The 18,295-nt window shown below is 42.7% G+C and overlaps 1 protein-coding gene across 6 annotated transcripts in view; it reads right to left on the bottom strand.

Annotated features, from left to right (window-relative positions):
- Positions 1–957: 957 nt before the first annotated feature.
- The window catches only part of LOC308518975 (protocadherin alpha-C2), a gene marked incomplete at its 5' end in the record, with an annotated part of 138,374 nt that continues 121,036 nt past the window's right edge, over positions 958–18,295 (bottom strand). For 4 of the 6 annotated variants that reach the window (XM_081090822.1, XM_081090823.1, XM_081090825.1 and 1 more), the window contains one exon: positions 958–2,906. In XM_081090822.1, coding sequence (XP_080946948.1) covers positions 2,596–2,906 — 311 coding nt within the window. In that variant the 3' untranslated portion in view covers positions 958–2,595. The remainder of the gene's footprint in view (positions 2,907–18,295) is intronic. The other 2 variants (XM_081090824.1, XM_081090821.1) reach the window with 1 other exon arrangement.

Here is an 18,295-nt window from a genome sequence, read left to right as displayed (position 1 = left end):
CCATTTGAGTAATACTGTGGCATTCGATTATTGATTCCACTGGGTGTTGTGCCTTAGTAATGAACATAAGAGCCAAGGAGATAGCCAAGGAGTGATGTGGTAAGTTTCATACTGCAACTTTCCTCAAAAATAGCAGCTAAGGATAACCAGTCTCCTATTTCCTCCTATTCTTATACTTAGAAATGACCACCATTTCTTTCATACCACCATTTTCCATTTATTAGCAATAACAGAGGAAATACCAGTAGCACCAATTAAAAATGAATCCACATGACGTGTTTTATCCTTACAGCTGTAATAACTAGTAACTAACATGGATTGGAAAGCACTTTGCAAAGGTAAAAAGTGCTGTACAGTTACATTATAATTATCATCATTAATAAATTAGCCCGATTCTCCTAGTATTCAAAAGGCACGTAAGGTCAGATACATGGGTTTCAGTGGGGCAAATGATCACAACCTATAATGTAGCAATGGTTCAGACGTGTTGGCAACAAGTTTTACCCCATGCAATCCTGCAGAGCTGAAGTTACACACCCTTCAAAATATGGGAGAATGAAGCTGAAAATAGAGAAAACAGATTTTTTTGAGATTTACTGCTTTTGTTTTAATAACAGACTCCTACCTCTTTTACGTTAACTTTTAAAATATAATTACTCAAACTTCTAAATTGTACATTTTAACAAAATCAACATTTCTTATTTAAGGTGACAGTAAATTTTATTATTCTCTATGAGCTGATATTCCAGACATCATTAGAATTTCAAAGCAGTCTGCAACTTGAAAGAGGTCAGATTGGTAATTTTGTGCTTTCATACCCTCAGGGAATATCTTGAGTATTCATCCCAGAATTGTTACTAGAAAAAAACAGCTTTATCCATTCCCTTGCCAGCAGGAGTCTTGGCAAGAGACGGCTCTTGGCTGACCATAAATAAAATTCCTTGAATCACCAATATCTTGATTTAAGAAATAAATTTTACTGTGTCTTACATACACAAAAGCTGATTAACAATGGTTAAAAAAACATTAGTCCACTTTTTCACAGGTGTACAAAAGGAAATATGATGAAATTACATTCAACAATAAAGCTTAAAGTTCACTCTAGGTAATAGTTGCATTAACATTCACATACACAAGCACAGAGTAGGTATATTTCAGGAGTCTTATCATAGCATACAGCATACATATGGGAGATTGATCTCAGGTAACATCATAGGTGTTAGCAAGATTAGCAATTCAGAGTGTTCTAGAAAAGGTAAACAAACCAAAGAGAAGGTGTAGGCTAGCGCACCAAGACAAATCACAGAATTAGAGGATTGCAAAGTCTGCTCACTGTGTGTATGAGAAAACAATATTTTTCTTCCATTTCTGGGTCTTGATATAGTTGGCTAGAGAAGGTTGTGTATTCAAAGTGCACGTAATTGTTTTTTAGAAAAGAGAGAGAGAAAGATCCTTTTATTTAGTAATTAATACATGCAAGAGGCAGCCCCAGAGTGACCTGAAAGAGTAAAGCTGTGATTGGCAGGTGGCCGGTATAATACAGATGTTCCAGGCAATTCTCTTAAAGCACTTCTGTAGCAGCAATGATCATTTAAATGGCTGTAGACTGAATTCGGTTTTGAGGCGAGTTTAGGGGAATTGTCTTCATCATAGCTCTCTTTAAAGATTTATAGTTATAGATTTTCTCTGTTTTAAATAAATCTATCAAACAACAAACAGCATAAAGTGAGGTGTTGGGTTTTTCTTTTGCTTTTGCATATGTGTTATTGGAAAAGGATCTGGCCTTTTCATAAACACCGTGTGCAAAAGAATTTTTCATAAAGTGAGCACAAGGACATGTACAGGAAACGCATCAGATCTGCTTCTGTTGCCCTGGCTGGCCCCCTGCTAAACACTGAACTGTTGACTTGTAGATACAATTCAGGTTTTAGGTATAATGACATCACAGCCAACAGACTTTAGGGACTGCTAAAGCCTTGTCCATGAGGACAGTTTGGCTGATTGAGAGTGGCCACCACCTCTTGAGTTGTAAGATTTAGAAAGTCTGGTTCCTTTTAAATTTCACATTTCCCCTCCTGACTGGTAACTCCCCGTGTCGATTTGCCTTTGTTTCCCAGCCCTCCTTTCACCAACTAGTTTAATCTGGCCCATCCCAGCCAATGCGGCACTCACATACCCCTGGTGGCCACACATGCCTAGTGGCCACAGATACCCAAGCTGCTGGATCTTAAAACCTTTCAGCCTGCCCAGCAAGTGTCATCAAGACAGGATCCCCGGAGCTCAGGGCAGAGAGTCCAACCTCTCACTGGCGGGGCTGGGAAGCCTCTCCTTTGCGGCGGAGGAGAAAGGAAACTTGGGTCTGCTTTTTAGGTTCTGAAAACAAGCCAGAGTGGAGAGAAAGAGTTAACACCAGACTTAGCGAAGCTTTTCAGACAAAACCTGTCCAATGAGATCTAGACAAACTCAGGGAACTTCCTGCAGGTTTCTGAGGTCTACTGAGAGGGTGGATAGGAGAAAGGAGGGGGAGTTGCTACACGGGAGAGAGTTGCCATTATTACAAAAACTGGCTAAGTGGCTTATTTCCGTTACAGGACCTCACTGGTCACTGTTGTCGGTCGTGCTGTTCCCTTTCTCTTTTTTCTCCTGGGTCTTGTTACCCTTCTTCTTTTTCTTCTTTTTCTTGGTCTCCTCCTTTTTGCCGAAGGTTATGAAGTCACTTTTGTCAATTTGGCTGTTAGTGGGCTCCTGCCGGATGGAGATGATTGCAGGAGATCCTGGGATAATGAATTTGTCTGGCAACTCACCGGGACCAGATTGTTTGGGGTTGCCTGGTCCGTATTTAAAGGTCCAGCTGTTGCTGTTGACACCAGCACCGACTGGAGGGGACACCTCTCCTGCCTCAGGTTCTGAAAGACAAAAGATCACAAGTCAGTAAGGGAGTCAGCCTTCCATGCCACATTAGTGGGTAGAATATAGGAAAAGCTACACAGACAGGCCTGGCCCCCAAGAAAAAGAAAAAGAAAAACAAGAACACCCTGAGGTCAACTGTAAACAGGGCATTCCCTGGAGCAATCAGATACCCTGGGACATTTTTTCTTGTAGTCACCTCACAAACTGAAATACCTGAATCTCACCTGATGTCAGGTACTACACTACTGTTTCTTAAGCCAGTCTAAGGACCACTGGAGTCTCCAAGTTCTGTCAGAATTTTTTAAATACAGGTTTCAATAACGACGGTAACTTAAAAGGCAGCTGATATGATAGATTCTGCATCATCTGGATGGTGCTCCCCAATTTAAGAACTGCTAGGGGATTTCAGAACCCTTGTTTGCAATTGTATTCAAAATGCTTTGTCTTCAGCTAATGGGGAAAAGAAACCAAAAAAGAAATACATGATGCAGTTTAGAATGTTAAAAAAAAAAAAAAAAGCAGAATTTGTTACTTTTAGTGTATGAATTCAAGAAAACTTCAGCTACAAAATATATTTTGACACCTACTCTGTCCAAATAAAGGTAAATCTAGTTGAATTAATTATACTTGAACCTTAAACAACATGGGGTTGTTAAAGGCACTGAACAACCCCCCCACCCCCGCCCAAGTAAAAAATCTACATATAACTTTTGACTCCCAAAGAACTTAACTACTAATAGCCAGCCTATTGTTGACTGGAAGCCTTGCCACTAACATATACAGTTTATTAACACATACTTTGTATATTATATGTGTTATATAATGTATTCTTATAATTAAGCCAGAGAAAAGAAAATGTTATTAAGAAAAACATAAGGAAGAGAAACTACATTTACAATATTATACTTACTTATTGAAAAAATCCACATATTAGTGAACCCGTGTAGTTCAAACCCGAGTTGTTCAAGAGTCAACTGTATTTAATCCTAATTCTATTTTAAAAACCTTGCGGAGTGGTGACATGAAGCAGAGGAGGGATGGGAGTAAGTGTGGGCATCGAGGGACACTACCCAGCATAAGAGAATGGGATCCTGTTGTAAATCCGGCCTGCTTGTTTGGATAAAGCACTGGGAGCCAACCTCGCTTGCCAAGTCCAGTCCCCTCCCTCAATGTGCTTACAGTCCGGATGGAACTTATACTTAACAACTATAAACCAATTTGATAACTGCAACAACCAAGGTACATGTGAAGTATTATAGGACTCAAGAGGAGAAAGTAATTAATTATACTTGAGAAAGTCAAAGGAGATGCCAGAGAAGAGATTAAATTTACACTGAGACTTGGGGAAATAATTACACATCCACAAGGGTTTTCAATGCAAGACTTTCCCAAGAGTCTAGTTGGAAGACACGCCATAAAGTATACCCATGACTTCTAGAAAAGTAGAGGTCAGCGCTAGAGAGGAAGAGTAATGGTCTGTCTGGGCAAAGTAACCTCAGGGGCCATGGCACTGGAACCTTTGACATCACGGCAATGTTCTTCCATCTGGCACTGCTCCTTTGCTGGAGTTGTGGAGCTTTTGGTGCAGGGTAAGGATGTTGCAAATTTAGTTCAAGTACCAGCAAGCAGAGGGGGGAGGGAGTAAGAAACTTTCTTTTCTCCCCTAAGCCCCTTTCCCTACACCATGCTTCCCCTGCCAGAGCTCACTGCCACAATAGCTCTTTGGATAGAGACAGTAGATATTTTTTCTCTGAGACTACTTCCTTTGATTCATCTAATATAATCAAATCTGCACTTGATCTCAGCCAGAATCTGCCTGTTTACCTTTCAAACACAGGCCCTGACCCTGACAGACTAAGACAAAAGTGGGAAATGTATTTAGAAGCCTCTGATTTGGCATCCAGGGGAATTGGGTTTCAACACCACTCTTCAGTCCTTTATTGCTCTTACAGGAGGCCAGGATGGAAATTCCTCTCCAACCACACCCAGAACTCTGCATGCGGCCTTTAGGACTGTCATCTGGAGATGCAGAGCTCAGAGATACCTTTGTCTTGCAGAACTGAGGAACATTAATGGCCATGCCTATTGGCCAAGGGAGCCCCTCCCAGCAGCACCACTAAGAGTTAGTGAGCTCTTTACCAGTCACTGAGCTTCTCTGGGCTTTGCTGGGAGTCTTAGTTGGGTTTGACTCGGCCTAAACTCCAAGAAGCAATGAGACGATCATTCAGGTGCATCCTCCTCATCTTCAGCTTCTGCAGAGCAGAACAAGATCTGCTTTCTTGACCCTTCACAGGCCGTTGTGCCTAACCTGTTCTGGCTGATGAATAAGCAAACACCTCTGATGGCTCTTTCAGGTGAAATAATAGCTTAAGGATCTGACAAACAACATTTACTGACCTTCTGATCTGAGTCCCTTTGGTCAAGAGCACTGAAACCCTTGACCAGCTTCGCCTATAGCTGTGACTTTGGGGCAGAATCAAGGAGATAACTCCCTCTGAAGGAGATGAGAAAGACACGCCTTTTATGTCCCTAACCCTGGCCCAGCGCCAGTCCCAGCAAAAGGTCAATCAAGGGAATGTTTTTTCCTTCCGTGCTGCCTCCCTTCCCCCATCCTGGGACCGCCCACAAGTCTCCTCCCCTCAGCTCCCGGGACCTAACTCACAGGCAGACAAAGACAGGACTGAAAAGCAAGCAGTCAAGACACAAATGAATGGATCGATTAGACTCGAGGATTTCAGACACACATCAAGCAGGTGTGGATCCCTCACATTCAGATAACAACCCAATAGGATTTGAAATTTTTAATAAAATATGATCATCATGGTAAATGGTTTTGCTTCTTTTTTTATTTTTCCACAACAGTTAGGAATACATTTTAAAATCAGAACCGCGTATATATATTTAAAAGCATGTAGATCTGCAACTTTAAAAACTGCCCTCTGGAGGTAGCTGACCACTTCCCTTAATCCTGTAATCCAGTTTAGGCACTTCCCTTAGGCACTACCCAGGGCCTTCTTAGCAACATTCCCAATCTTCCTCTTTCGCGCTAAACCAGCTCAGGTGAAGTTCATCTTCCATGACTGGGAGTGATTGGGCTGGAGGCTTTGCCAATGCCAAAGCCAGGGAATGTCCTGAAGATAGTGAATATGTGCCAGACTTGTAAACTCACCCCCAACCCTATTCTGAACTGCCCTGGACAATCAGCTAAGGCCAGGAGAGGTTTATCTGATGTAAAATAACTTCCCCGAATGGAACAACACAAAGTCATTTTGGCCAAGGATCTTACTTTCAGGAAAGCTCTTAGGAGGGCTAGAGAATTATGGAGGGTATTTAATTCTCTTTTCCTCTCTTTATTTTGCTTTGCTCTTCTGAATGTGAGGGCCTGCCCTGGCTCTATGACTTGATAGTATATAGTCCTGAGCAATGGACATAAATATCTCTGAGCCTGTTTCCTTATTCATAAAATGGAGATGATCACCCTCCTGTCTACATCAAGGTTATGGGTGTAGTTAACATTTATTGTGCCCTTCCTCTCTGTGTGGCACTGGGTTGAGTAGATCTGCGTGCAATGTAATTTTTCGCTCCCCACCATAGGAAGTAGCTATTGCCAATATCCATGCATGTTTTATAGGTACATCTGTTTTATATATTAAAAGACTAAGGACCGATGGTCACATGGTTATTAAATGGTGGGACCTGGCAGTCTCACTCCAGTTAGGAGACCCACATCCTGAGCGGTGGGTGACGACTCTTTGAAAACCCTGCAGCATTATACAAATGAGGCAATTACTATAATTATATCTGTTTCGTTACCATGTGGGGAACAGAGATATAGGCCGGAGTCTCCAGGCTAGATCCGCTGAAAGGAGCGGAGGTGGGGGGAGGGGTGCGTGGGAGTGACAAGCTCAGGAAAAGCGCTGTTCCGTCTGCAGGTTTCAGCCCCGCCCCTTCGCTCTTCATTCATCCCTTTGTTACCATCTCGGGGAGTTGGGTGCTAACGTTAATAAAGAGCTTCCAGAAAACTCATCATTTTGATTAAAGCCGGGAACTATCTTGCCAGACAGCACTCTGGAGCCTGCCTACCGCCGGCTCTGCTAGGTTAGCGCAGCCAGCAAAAGGCTATTAAATGATTACAGCCGTTTTCGGCCCAGCAGACAGCGCCCCTGGACGCACGTTCTCGGGCGCAGATGCTCTGCCTCTGGCGACGCTGGGAAGAGGCAGGACACAGAAGGCTCTGCAGCGTCTGGGTTTGCAAGTGAACATCCTGGCTTTCTGAGCAGGGGCCGCTGCCGCAACCTCTTCCTTAACCGCTCTCCCCACCCGACTCAGCCACCGCCGCCTTTAAGCAGCTCCGGTTTCATCTGAGCCTTCTTTGGCTTTGAGCAGCCATTTCATCTCCGTCTCCTACCTCAGTCTCTTTCTTCCTCTGCGTGTGTGTGTGTGTGAGGGGGGGCGGGATTTGGCAGATTGTAGAATTATACATGCTAAGCCTGATCAGAAGGCAAAAAGCAACCGCCACCAAACCCGCTCAAAGACCAGGTTGCAAAACATCTCCAGCTCCCCCCCCCCACCCCCCATATCCTGCCATCTGTGGGGGGTGTGGACTGCTGGGACAAGCTCCGCCTCCTCCCCTCACTCAATCCTTTAAGAATCGGGCGACGTTAATCTGAGTAATTACAGCCCACAAAGCACAGGAGAGCCGAGGTCTGAAACCCACACCCTGCTAGGTCAGAGAGAGGAGGAGAAAGCTCACACCACCTGGGCTGGCATTTCCCCCACGGCTTCTAGTCCTTCAGTGACAGTGGAAAGGATTTTCCATGGAAACAAGAAATGTAAAAATATACTTCCTGCTCTGTGTAAGACTTTAAGGCTCCATAATCAGAATAGCAGGTTTAGGTTCAGCTAGTGTCAATGGTGTGATGTTTAGAAAATTATGTAATATTTCCGGGCGTCGGTTTTCATGTGTAAAGGAGATGATAGCACCCACCTCATGGGCTGTGTTAGGATTAAATGCAATTATCCTTAAAGAGCACATAAGGCGGTATCTGGCGCAAAGTAACAACTCATTGCGTTTTACTGATGGTAGTAAGATCAGAGCAGCAGCAGATTTATTCATTTGTTTAAGGAATATTGATCAGTTACTTATGTTGGGTCAGGCACTTTATTAAGCATTTTGCATATGTATGTATTTATTTGAAAATATATATCATATATATACGTATATATATATATATGTAAAAGATTTCCATTTTATAGATAAGGAAACCGAAGGCTTAAATTACAAGACAATTTGCCCTGAATCACAGAGGGATTTGGTAATAAAGCTAAAAAATTATTCTCTGACTGATTCCCCAGCTCCATAATAGATTTTTATTTCTTTTTACTTCTTGAAGCTTTGGGGACGGGGGAGGAGACACAGTTGAGCTCTATTCACAGGCCTAGTATTCTGATCCCTAGAGTAGCTGGAGAGGGATAGTGTGTGTGTGATCAGAAGGCAGGCTTGGTGATGGGGAAGCCGATATGGTCCCACTCCCCCGGGGCCGCCACTCCTGGGGTTTCACCTCCTCTGAGTGGGCTGAGTGATCTGGAAGAAGATTTTGTGGCTGCCTGGTGCCTCAGGCCACAGCTGGGCTAATTTTCAGTAATCTTGGAGCGGAAGAGATAAATACAGTTGCGTATTTTTAAGCCTCAGCTCTTGCTTTGTGCCCAAAATAACTCTGCCATTTCTAGGTTAAGAGTATAAAGACTTCACGGGCTAGGAACCCAGATTCAAAAATCGGAATAGCCGGTCTCAAATCTTCCTATATCTCCATAGTCAGCTAAAAAAAAAAATTAAAATAATTACATTTCTTGTTTCTGTGACTACCCCAGGGCTCCTTTTTAAAAAAATCATTAAGAACTTCAAGATGGCTACAGCATAATATTAAACCAAACAGGGCTTTTCCAAGTGCTGGGCAGCCTGGCTTGGACCCCAGAGCCACTGCTGGGTTCCTCCTTCAGCACCAAAACTTGACAGTGACTCTTCCCAGGGTCTCACACGGACTCTCTATCCCACCCAAACCTGTGTATGGCATACTCTTTCCACCTAATAATAACACTGCTTCTGGCTTGGGTTGAGTTTTCAAACTTTCCTTCTCCAGCTTTCCCCCCTTATTTTGCTACAATCTGTGCTGCTTAAATTTGGCAGCAATCCCAGGCTCTGTGCTGCTGTGTCACTTCTCAGCCTTGAGCAACCATTTCTAGACAAGCAGTGATGTCCCTGCATTGAGGGTATAAAATGGAGGAGCTGTCCGGACACCGCAGCAGGAGAGCAAGAGGAACAGTCACAGGGAGGGCCCTCATCCCCACGACCCCCCACACTCTGCAAATACCACTCCACTGAAACCAAACAGTTTGAATCCTATTTACCGTGCGCCAGGTATTGTACTAAACGCCAGAACATTACATTGAATAAATGCTAACATGTTTGCGTGCTTCGCATGAGCTAAGCACTGAGCTAAGCATTTTTGCATGTATTGTCTCATTTAATCCCTATAGCAGCCTACAGTCTTGCATCTTTCACACACTAATAAACCTGAGGCACAACAATTAAGTGCTACAGCAGGGATCTGAGGCACTGTGCAAAGCCACGCTGCCTCCCTTAAGCTCACACACGTAAAATTTAAACAAACCTGCCCTTCACTCTCCATATTTTCTCAGACATAATCAAGACCAAATCCACCAGAATTACCTAAGAAAATTTCCAAAGCCAGTTCTTTTTACAAAAAGGCTGCACACACCTCACTTTGGGTGCCACATTTCTAGACACTCTAAGTTTCCAACCCTTGCTTTAGGTAGAGAAAAACGCTAAGTTGATAAGATAGCTCATGAGTTAGTCTTCGGATATTATAGGTTGTTTTAAAGATTCATAGAGCAGAGGGGGCTTATACGGTCTCCTTTCTTAAAAACAAACAAACCAACAAGTCTTCTGGTGGCTCTCCATTGCTAGCAAAAGGAACTCCAAGTTCTCTAGCTGGATTTTTAAGGCCTTACAAAATCTGACTTCAGACTACCCTTCTGACCTCATTTCCCAACAGTCCTTCATCCCACTCTATTCCTCAGATGTACTCATTCCATTTACCCAGATTACACACTTCTGATTTTTTTTTTTTTTAGAATGCATGTATTGTTCCCTTTGCCTGGAACTATCTTTCTTCCCACATCCTACTTGCCATGCTTCAATACCCAAATTACATGTCACATAGTCTCTGACCTGGTCACCTAAATTCCCAATTCCATCTCTGGATTCCCACAACATCCAGTATTCATGGTTATTGAGGAAGCATTAGGGCCCGGTGAAAATAATTTGGGGGACTCTTTCAGGAAAGGTGAACCAGCTTACCATATTTACATGGGGCTTGTTTTGATTACAACACAGATAGGATCTGAGTCCCATTCTGGACTGACAGACCCTGGTGGCTTGTCTCAGCTTCCTTTTCCCTCATTGGCCCTGCCTATGCATGGCACTATTATGGTCTTTATCACATAACATGGTAATATTTCTGTTTTATTTCTGTTTCCACATACTAGTTTATAAGGACAGGACTGTGTTATATTGAATATTATATTTGCATCACCTAGAACAGAGACTGGTCTTAAGCAGATGGTTAATAAATATTTGTTTAATGAATATATACTAGTAGAAGGTTCCAACAAAATTCTATATTGAAGCTAAGCCAGGAAAAAATACCTTTGGAATGATATTCTAATATTTTACTGCTTTATGTTTATGTGTGTGTGTGTGTGTGTGTGTGTGTTTGTGTGTGTGTGTGTGTAAGAGAGCAAGAGAATATATATGAATGAATGAGTGAATGAATGAGTGATTTTAAAGAGAATGGTGGTGGTGGTGGTAGTTTAAGGAGGAGTTCTAGGGACCTGCCTATGAAGTGGGTTTTGTGAGGATCTTCATAGGGTCCTTCAAATCATTACCATTTAGAAGACTAGCATCCTGGAGGCAAGGTTGTGATCCTGAGTGAGAAAGGACCAAAGCAGATAACTTATATCTCTAAATCCCTATGTTTAAAGAGAGCTATTAAGAGCTCGTCCTCCTTAAAAAATTTCACCAAAGAAGATATTTAGAATCAATTTATACTTGGTCCAATAGAGGGAAATTGACATGACACTGATCATTGACTAAACAGGACCCCATTCACTGCAGACAACAGGGACAGCAGTTTTAGTGACATCTTGGTGACACAGGAGCCTGCAGGAGATGCTGAACTCCAAGGAAGCTCTTTCATGGGTCTCAGGCCTAATCACTGTCAGAGGCATGAGGGGTGGTTTATTCTCCAGTCAGAGCTGCTGAGAGTCTCTAGTCAGACGCTCTAGGTTTTGGAGGTGCCTAGCCTGTTTGGATTTCAAGAAGATAGCTAGTATGAGAAAAGGTTTGTTAAGCAAAATGCTCCTAAAAAAATACACCAACAAATCCTGAATACATGTATATCCATAGATTTTTCCCAGAATCACCCTCACCCCTGACCCTGACACAGGATGCCTCATTGAGGAAAAGCAAGTGAGATGTAGGAATACTGACAAAGCAACCTCTTCTGCTCCACTTCCCACCACCCCCAACACACACATACACGCCAATCGGGCTCTGCACTTCCTTCTTCGGGGAAGTCCTGGGTATACATTTTAATCTGCTTTCACCTAGACACAGATACTAAATGCATACAGGACAGGTAATACATGTTGCCCCTGTCTCCTGGCATTACCCTGGGGAGAGTAACTTTTCTGCTAGCTGCCATGCCCTTTAATTGAATCCTTCCAGATTAGCCTGTGGATGATTCAAAGAGTACTGTCTTGTCCTGACTGCTCCCCAACTTTAGGAAAAATACTCTTAAGCCTGGGACAGAACAATATCTCTTATCCCTTAATAATGCAGTGGGAACCATTTTCCTCTTGTCTCCACATTTCTACCCTTACCCATAGAGAAGGGAATACCCACCAAACCAATATTTCCATCCTGTAGCGATAGGTTAGGAAGGGAGCTCTTACCTTTAGCTCCACTTCCTTACTTACTCTCCCCAGTAAGGAAAAGTTGTTCATCGGATTGGGGAGATGTCCATAAATCATACTTTATTGTTTTGTCATTTTAAAAAATTATTTATTTTTAATCTTTATGGTTGAAAGTACATAAATCATACTTTAAATAGATTGTGCTTCTTGATTGAACAAAGTTAGCATCAACAGTCACTGTTCCTTCATGACATACTTCTCTAGTTCTCTTTCTCTCTCTCTCTTCTAGCTTAGCCTCTGTTTGGTCATTAAACCAGGACAGTTCTCCCTCCACACCAAGGGAGAGGTCTGCCATTCTTCATTTCTTTTCTCTTGCATTTGGGAGGTTGGACACCCTATCATATTCTCCAGACTATCCTTACCAATAATAAACCCGATTCTGAACTTTGTGAGTCTATTCTTAATTAGTTAAGATTTGGAGGGAAAGCAAGGTGATTAATTAGTCTCCACCAAACTTCTGACAATAGCCTTCGAAAAGCATTTAAAGTCTCGTCCATACTGACTATAACCTTTTCATAGTCCTAATACGCACCTTATTTTACCTTCACCTCTACTGAAATTTACACACAGACACACAAAGCCATCTGTGCTGAACATGAAAGACCTTGTGGTAGAAATATAATGGTCCCCAAAGATGTCTGTGTCCTAATCCCTGGAACTTGTGGAAATGTTATGTTTCATGACAAACGAGACTTTGCAGATCTGATCCTGACACAGTGGAATCATAAGGATCTTTATAAGTGAAAGAGGGATTAAAGAGAGTCAGAGTCAGCAAGAGATTTGCAGACACTCCTGCTGTTGGCTTTGAAGATTGAGGAGGGAGCCAGGAGCCCTGAAAGGTAGGCAGCCTCTTACAACTGGAAAAGGCAAATAAATGGATCCTCCCCTAGAACTTCCATAAGGAATGCACCCCTACTTATGCCTTGATTTTAGCCCAGTCAAACCCATTTTGGACTTCCAATAGTCAGAAATATGAGATAATAAGTTTATATTGTTTTAAACCATGTAGTTTGTGGTAATTTGTTACAGCAGGCCTGGGAAACTAATATAGATTTTGGTACCTGGAAGTGAAGTATTTTTCACCTGATGCGTGGGACAAAATAACAGTAGTATGTTAGTTAAGTGCATAGGGCTCACCATCAGAGAGCCAGGCGTTCAAATATTGCCTTTGCCATTGTATTCATCAACAAATATTTATTAAGCACCATTATGTGCTACACATCTTACTTGACATTGGAAATATAATGATGACCAAAAAAACACTAATTGTGTGACTGTAGAGAAGTCACTTAATTCCTGAGCTTCAATTTTCTTATCTGAAACATGAGAATAATAATATACTTCTCTCTTATTTAAATAGGCAATGCATGTAATGTGCATTATCACAGTTCTCAATAAATAGTAGCTATTATTAAGTCTTTCTTTCTCTTCTTCTAAAAGACTACTTCTAAAATCCAGGGGGCACAGGATTTAAAGACTCTGAAATTTCAACAACAAAGACTGTCCCAATGACACACACACAAACACACACACACACACACACACACACACACACACACACGCTTGCTAACAGGCATTGGCTAAGAGAAGGAAACTTCTATATACCATAGCTCATCATCAAATAGAAATCCAAGCTCCCCAGCACAAAGGTGTCCAGCGCTGGCCTGGTTACTTACCTGATGATGCTCTTCTTCCCCCTAAAACTCTTGGACATGCAGCATGTGGTGTGCACTAACATAAATCATTCATACTGGCTGAGGCTTGCCGCAGATCTTTAGGTGACTCCCAGTGATAATGGGAACAGAGGTGTGATAGGTGTTCTTGGGCAATGCAATCTCTATGATGCAGGGTCAAAAGGGTAAGAGTGAAGACTTGGGGAATGTCACCTCACTACTCAGCTTGACCCATTGTGTCACCTAGAGCAACAGCTCTGGACACAGGATTGGCCCAATGTTGGAAGTAAGCTGCAGCTGGCAAACTTTCTTGGACCATCAACAATACACTTGTTTGTTCAGACCTTGTGTATAGAACAGGCTGTATATATTTTTAAAGTTTGTTTAGTTGTGTGTTTTTTTATATTCAGTGGCAGCTGTAATCTGGAGGCTCAGGGTGCCCCATTTGGGATTCAGCAGTCAAAGGACACAACCTTAGTATCGGTAAACTTCTCAACATTCCTGTTCTCTTGTGATTCCAAATTTGGTTCCTTAAAATTCCTAAACCTTTCAGAGTTATACATTTTGAATATGACTTCTACAAAGCTCTCAACTTCTTGTTTTAATACCAGCACAAACATCCTTTTCCCCCTTATTTCCTTTGGTATTGCCACCCTTGAGCCTGCCATCTCCTATCCTTTACCTAGTCCAGCCGTGGGCAAACTATGGCCCATGGGCCGAATCCGGCCCATTTGAAATGAATAAAACTAAAAAAAAAAAAAAGACCGTACCCTTTTATGTAATGATGTTTACTTTGAATTTATATTAGTTCACACAAACACTCCATTCATGCTTTTGTTCTGGCCCTCCGGTCCAGTTTAAGAACCCACTGTGGCCCTCGAGTCAAAAAGTTTGCCCACCCCTGATAGTCTGTTCCCTTGAAAGTAGACTTCCAGCAGCAGCTGAGGAAGCTCTTGATGTCTCTGATATCTGGAATGGCATCAATCTCTGCTTCCCTCCTTTTTTTGACTGTGGGTGACAAGCTCCAAGTGCTGAGGCAGAGAGAGGCTCCTCTCCAATCCACATGCTTACTTCCAGGCTTCTAGGCAATGAGCTCTCTTCTATGACCCTTCCCTAGAGGCCCATAGTCTCTAGCAGTGCTTGACCTGAAAATGTTTCTCCAGATTAGGCAACGACCTTCTCAACTGCAAAGTGACTGCCTCTGTGAAAATGAACTTTTCAAATTCTTTTGGAATCTGGGCCAAGTTTCTCTGAAAATACTTGTCATTAAAGATGCTTGCTGTTGCTAGGGACAGGCTTTCACTTCTCGTTTACTACAATCAAAGTGGCTGAGGGCAACACTTGCTGCAGCTGCAAAGCTTAAAGGAATTAAAAGCTATCTCTATTCTTCTGCCCTTGATCCAGGTCATAAGTAGGTCCTTCTTGCCCAAGCACCATCCAGAGAGGAGCTCCAAGCCCACCAATCCCAACAATTCAAGCAATCTTTCCTACAGAATGAAGTGTAGAGTTCCACCCTCCTCTTCCTCTTCCCCTTCCTCACAAAGCTCTCAAACACACAGGTAGCCTTTCATCTTTGAGCTAAGTCAGGTCAGAGTTGGTGACCCCTCTTCCTTTGCCCTTTGTGACACTAGGATCCTCCCTGGAGAAACCTGAATTTCCTTTTTGAGGAGAGGCTTAAAACTTCAGGTGGGCAGCATGGTGTGGAGAGAAAGCTAGAAGGAAGAGTAATTCAGAAACTCCCCTGTCCCGTGCAACACTCTTAAACAAAAGAAGGATAAGGTGTACTCTTTTTCTAAGACATACTCAAAAGTTGTTTCTCATGCTGCAGTTTTCAGGGGCCAGACTACACTGCTCCAGTGGTACATTAGAGGGATCAATAATAACTGAAGTAACTGTAATGAGTCTCCATTTCCTGACCCTGCTTTAGCAGCTTCTCTGCATCTGTGGGATTTGAAGGGAACTGAAGCCTAAGGGAACAGTTCCTGCTGCTCTTCTCTGCTCAGTCCAGAAGCATATAGCTGAGGGCACACAGGACTGTGTTTTCAGGAGGCACATGATCTCTTTTGGACCACTATTAGAGAAGAAATTCATTTATTGTGCATCATGGCCCCAGCCCTGACTGTATTCTGCCAGGACTACCCATTCTGGAAGAGTTTATGTAGGAAAAAATGAGGGAGGTGCATGAACTACAGGGTGTAGAAAAAGAACTATCTCAGAATCTATTTATTAAACAGAAATGTTTAAATTCAGAGAAACCAGAAAGTCTTCACTCAGTTGTTTATCTCCATGACCATTAAAAATTGAAGGTGCAGTGTTCTTCTAAGAAGGAGATGAAGAAAGTCATGGATAGATGGAATCAGTGCAGACTTAAGCTTCAAGGCTTCTCCTAGGTAGAGTATTCTAATTCCCGTTGCACAACATCTTGCTCTCTCTCTCTCCAGGCCAAGTCAGAACACACAAGGTAAGCCACAGCAAGCGCTCCATCAGACATGGTGCGCTCCACATCCCACACAGGGAAAGGCATCTTAAAGGGCCCAACTTTCCTCAGCTGTGAGATGCAAGGTGAGAGGGAGGATACCGGCAGGAGGGAGCTGCCCCACCCACAGAGATCTCTGATCTCATTTCTTTTCCTAATAAAGATATGCACACACCTCCCAGGACTATCATTGCCATGACAACAGAAATTGAGGGTGAGCGGGTTAGTGGAACAGCGAGTGAGCTGAGTGTGATTTCCAAATTCTCAAACAAGGCCTGAGGCTGCACTTGCTCACAAAGTGGAAAAATTCATGTTGGCAGTTCTAAATAGATTCCAAAATATTAAGGCTCATGAGTTCTTTCTGGGGAAGAGTCAGAGAGGGAGTCTCCGTGGAGGCCCTCCGTGGGGAGTTGATTTTCTCAGAGGGGTGGGAATCTCTAAGACAATGAAGAGCCTGAACCCCCCTTTAAAAGTAGGACACATAAACTCTGTCCATTTTCCACAGAGCAAAGAGATGTGGCAAACCAGGGCAACAATATCCCCCAAGGACACAAAAAAGACAGGTGCTTTTAAAAAATATTTTGTATGGTACAGCCTTTCCACAGAAATAACTCAGAACAACTCAGACCTACATTCTGAAGCTAAAGGATAGACTTGTACCTTGAAAAATCATTGATATAGTTACCATTTACTAGGCTCTATAATATGTGTGTATTATCTCATTTAATTCTTGCAACAACCCTATAAAGCAGACAAGGCTATTATCTCTATTTTACAGAAGAAGAAACTGGAATAAAAATTAAAAAAAAGTAATGGTCCCAGGGACATACAACTACTGAGTGGCAGAACTAGAGTCCAAAGGAGTGTTACTCTGACCCACAGCCTGAGCTCTTAGTGATTCTCTCTCTGATATGGAAAAAGGCGTCCTGTTTCTTGCAAGAATCTTAAGCTGATGCTTCCTTGCATGGTTTCTGAGCTTGCAAAGATATTAGACAACTTCGAGGATATTTAATCTTGACTCTCTAGGCCAGTTCTTAAACTTTAGGGCCCATCAGTATCTCATGGAGGGCTTGTTAAAATAGATGGCTGGGCCCTACCCTGAGAATTTCTGGTTCAGTAGGTATTGTTAGAGCTGCTGCTCTGGGAACCATCCTGTGCTCTAAACTAAGGTTCTCTAAGCCTCGCTGCCTTAGTTGCCTCACCTACCTAACTAATCTTTCACTGTTCGGTCCTGGATCCCCTGGGGTGTTACTTGACAACCTAGAAAGTTATCCTTGGTAGTACTGTGTGTTTGGGAATTCCCTGAGCTCTTTTGAAAATAGTGAATAGCTCCCACTCCAAAAATAATTTACTTTTGCCTTAGGTAAGTCCTGAGATCCCATGAAATATAGAAAGAGGAGCCTGGATGAACCAGTGGGAGATGGCAAAGTAGTCTGGCACCCTGAAGCCAGACCAGCTCTTGAAGGGAGGGGGAGTTTTGTTTGTGTTTTTTTGTTTTGTTTTGTTTTGTTTTTACAACCTCTTGGGATTTCCTCTAGGAACTAGTCACAAGAGGGTAATCATTAAAACCTCTTCAGAGCATTCACATTAAGAAAGTTAGAGTTGCCGAAACCGGTTTGGCTCAGTGGATAGAGCATCGGCCTGCGGACTGAAGGGTCCCAGGTTCGATTCCGGTTAAGGGCATGTACCTGGGTTGCAGGCATATCCCCAGTAGGAGATGTGCAGGAGGCAGTTGATCGATGTTTCTCGCTCATTGATGTTTCTGACTCTCTATCTCTCTCCTTTCCTCTCTGTAAAAAATCAATAAAATATATTTAAAAAAAAAAAAGAAAGAAAGTTAGAGTTGTAAACGTGAATGACTGGCCCTTTAATGCCCCTCTCCTCAAAACACATTCCTCCACTTGGAGAAGAGACTGTAGCTATATGCCTGCACTCCCTATTTAGCCATTTTCTTTCTCTGCTCAGTCTCACAGGAACCTGAGTAAAAGTAAGAAGCCAGCGGGCCATGTCTGCTTACACAGAGAGCCTGGAGAAAGGGGCCAGAAATCAGGATTAATGGATTTAATGCCTGAGTTGTTTATCTTGCAGGAAACATCACCTGGTGATGTCCCCATTGATCCCTTCAGAGCAGGACTTTTGTGGACTCTGTAAATAAATGAGCAGTTTAGAGACAAAGCAA

Source organism: Myotis nattereri (genome assembly GCF_964212035.1).
Source record: "Myotis nattereri genome assembly, chromosome: 5".
Taxonomy (NCBI): Eukaryota; Metazoa; Chordata; class Mammalia; order Chiroptera; family Vespertilionidae; genus Myotis; species Myotis nattereri.
This window is presented reverse-complemented; position numbering and strand designations above follow the sequence as displayed.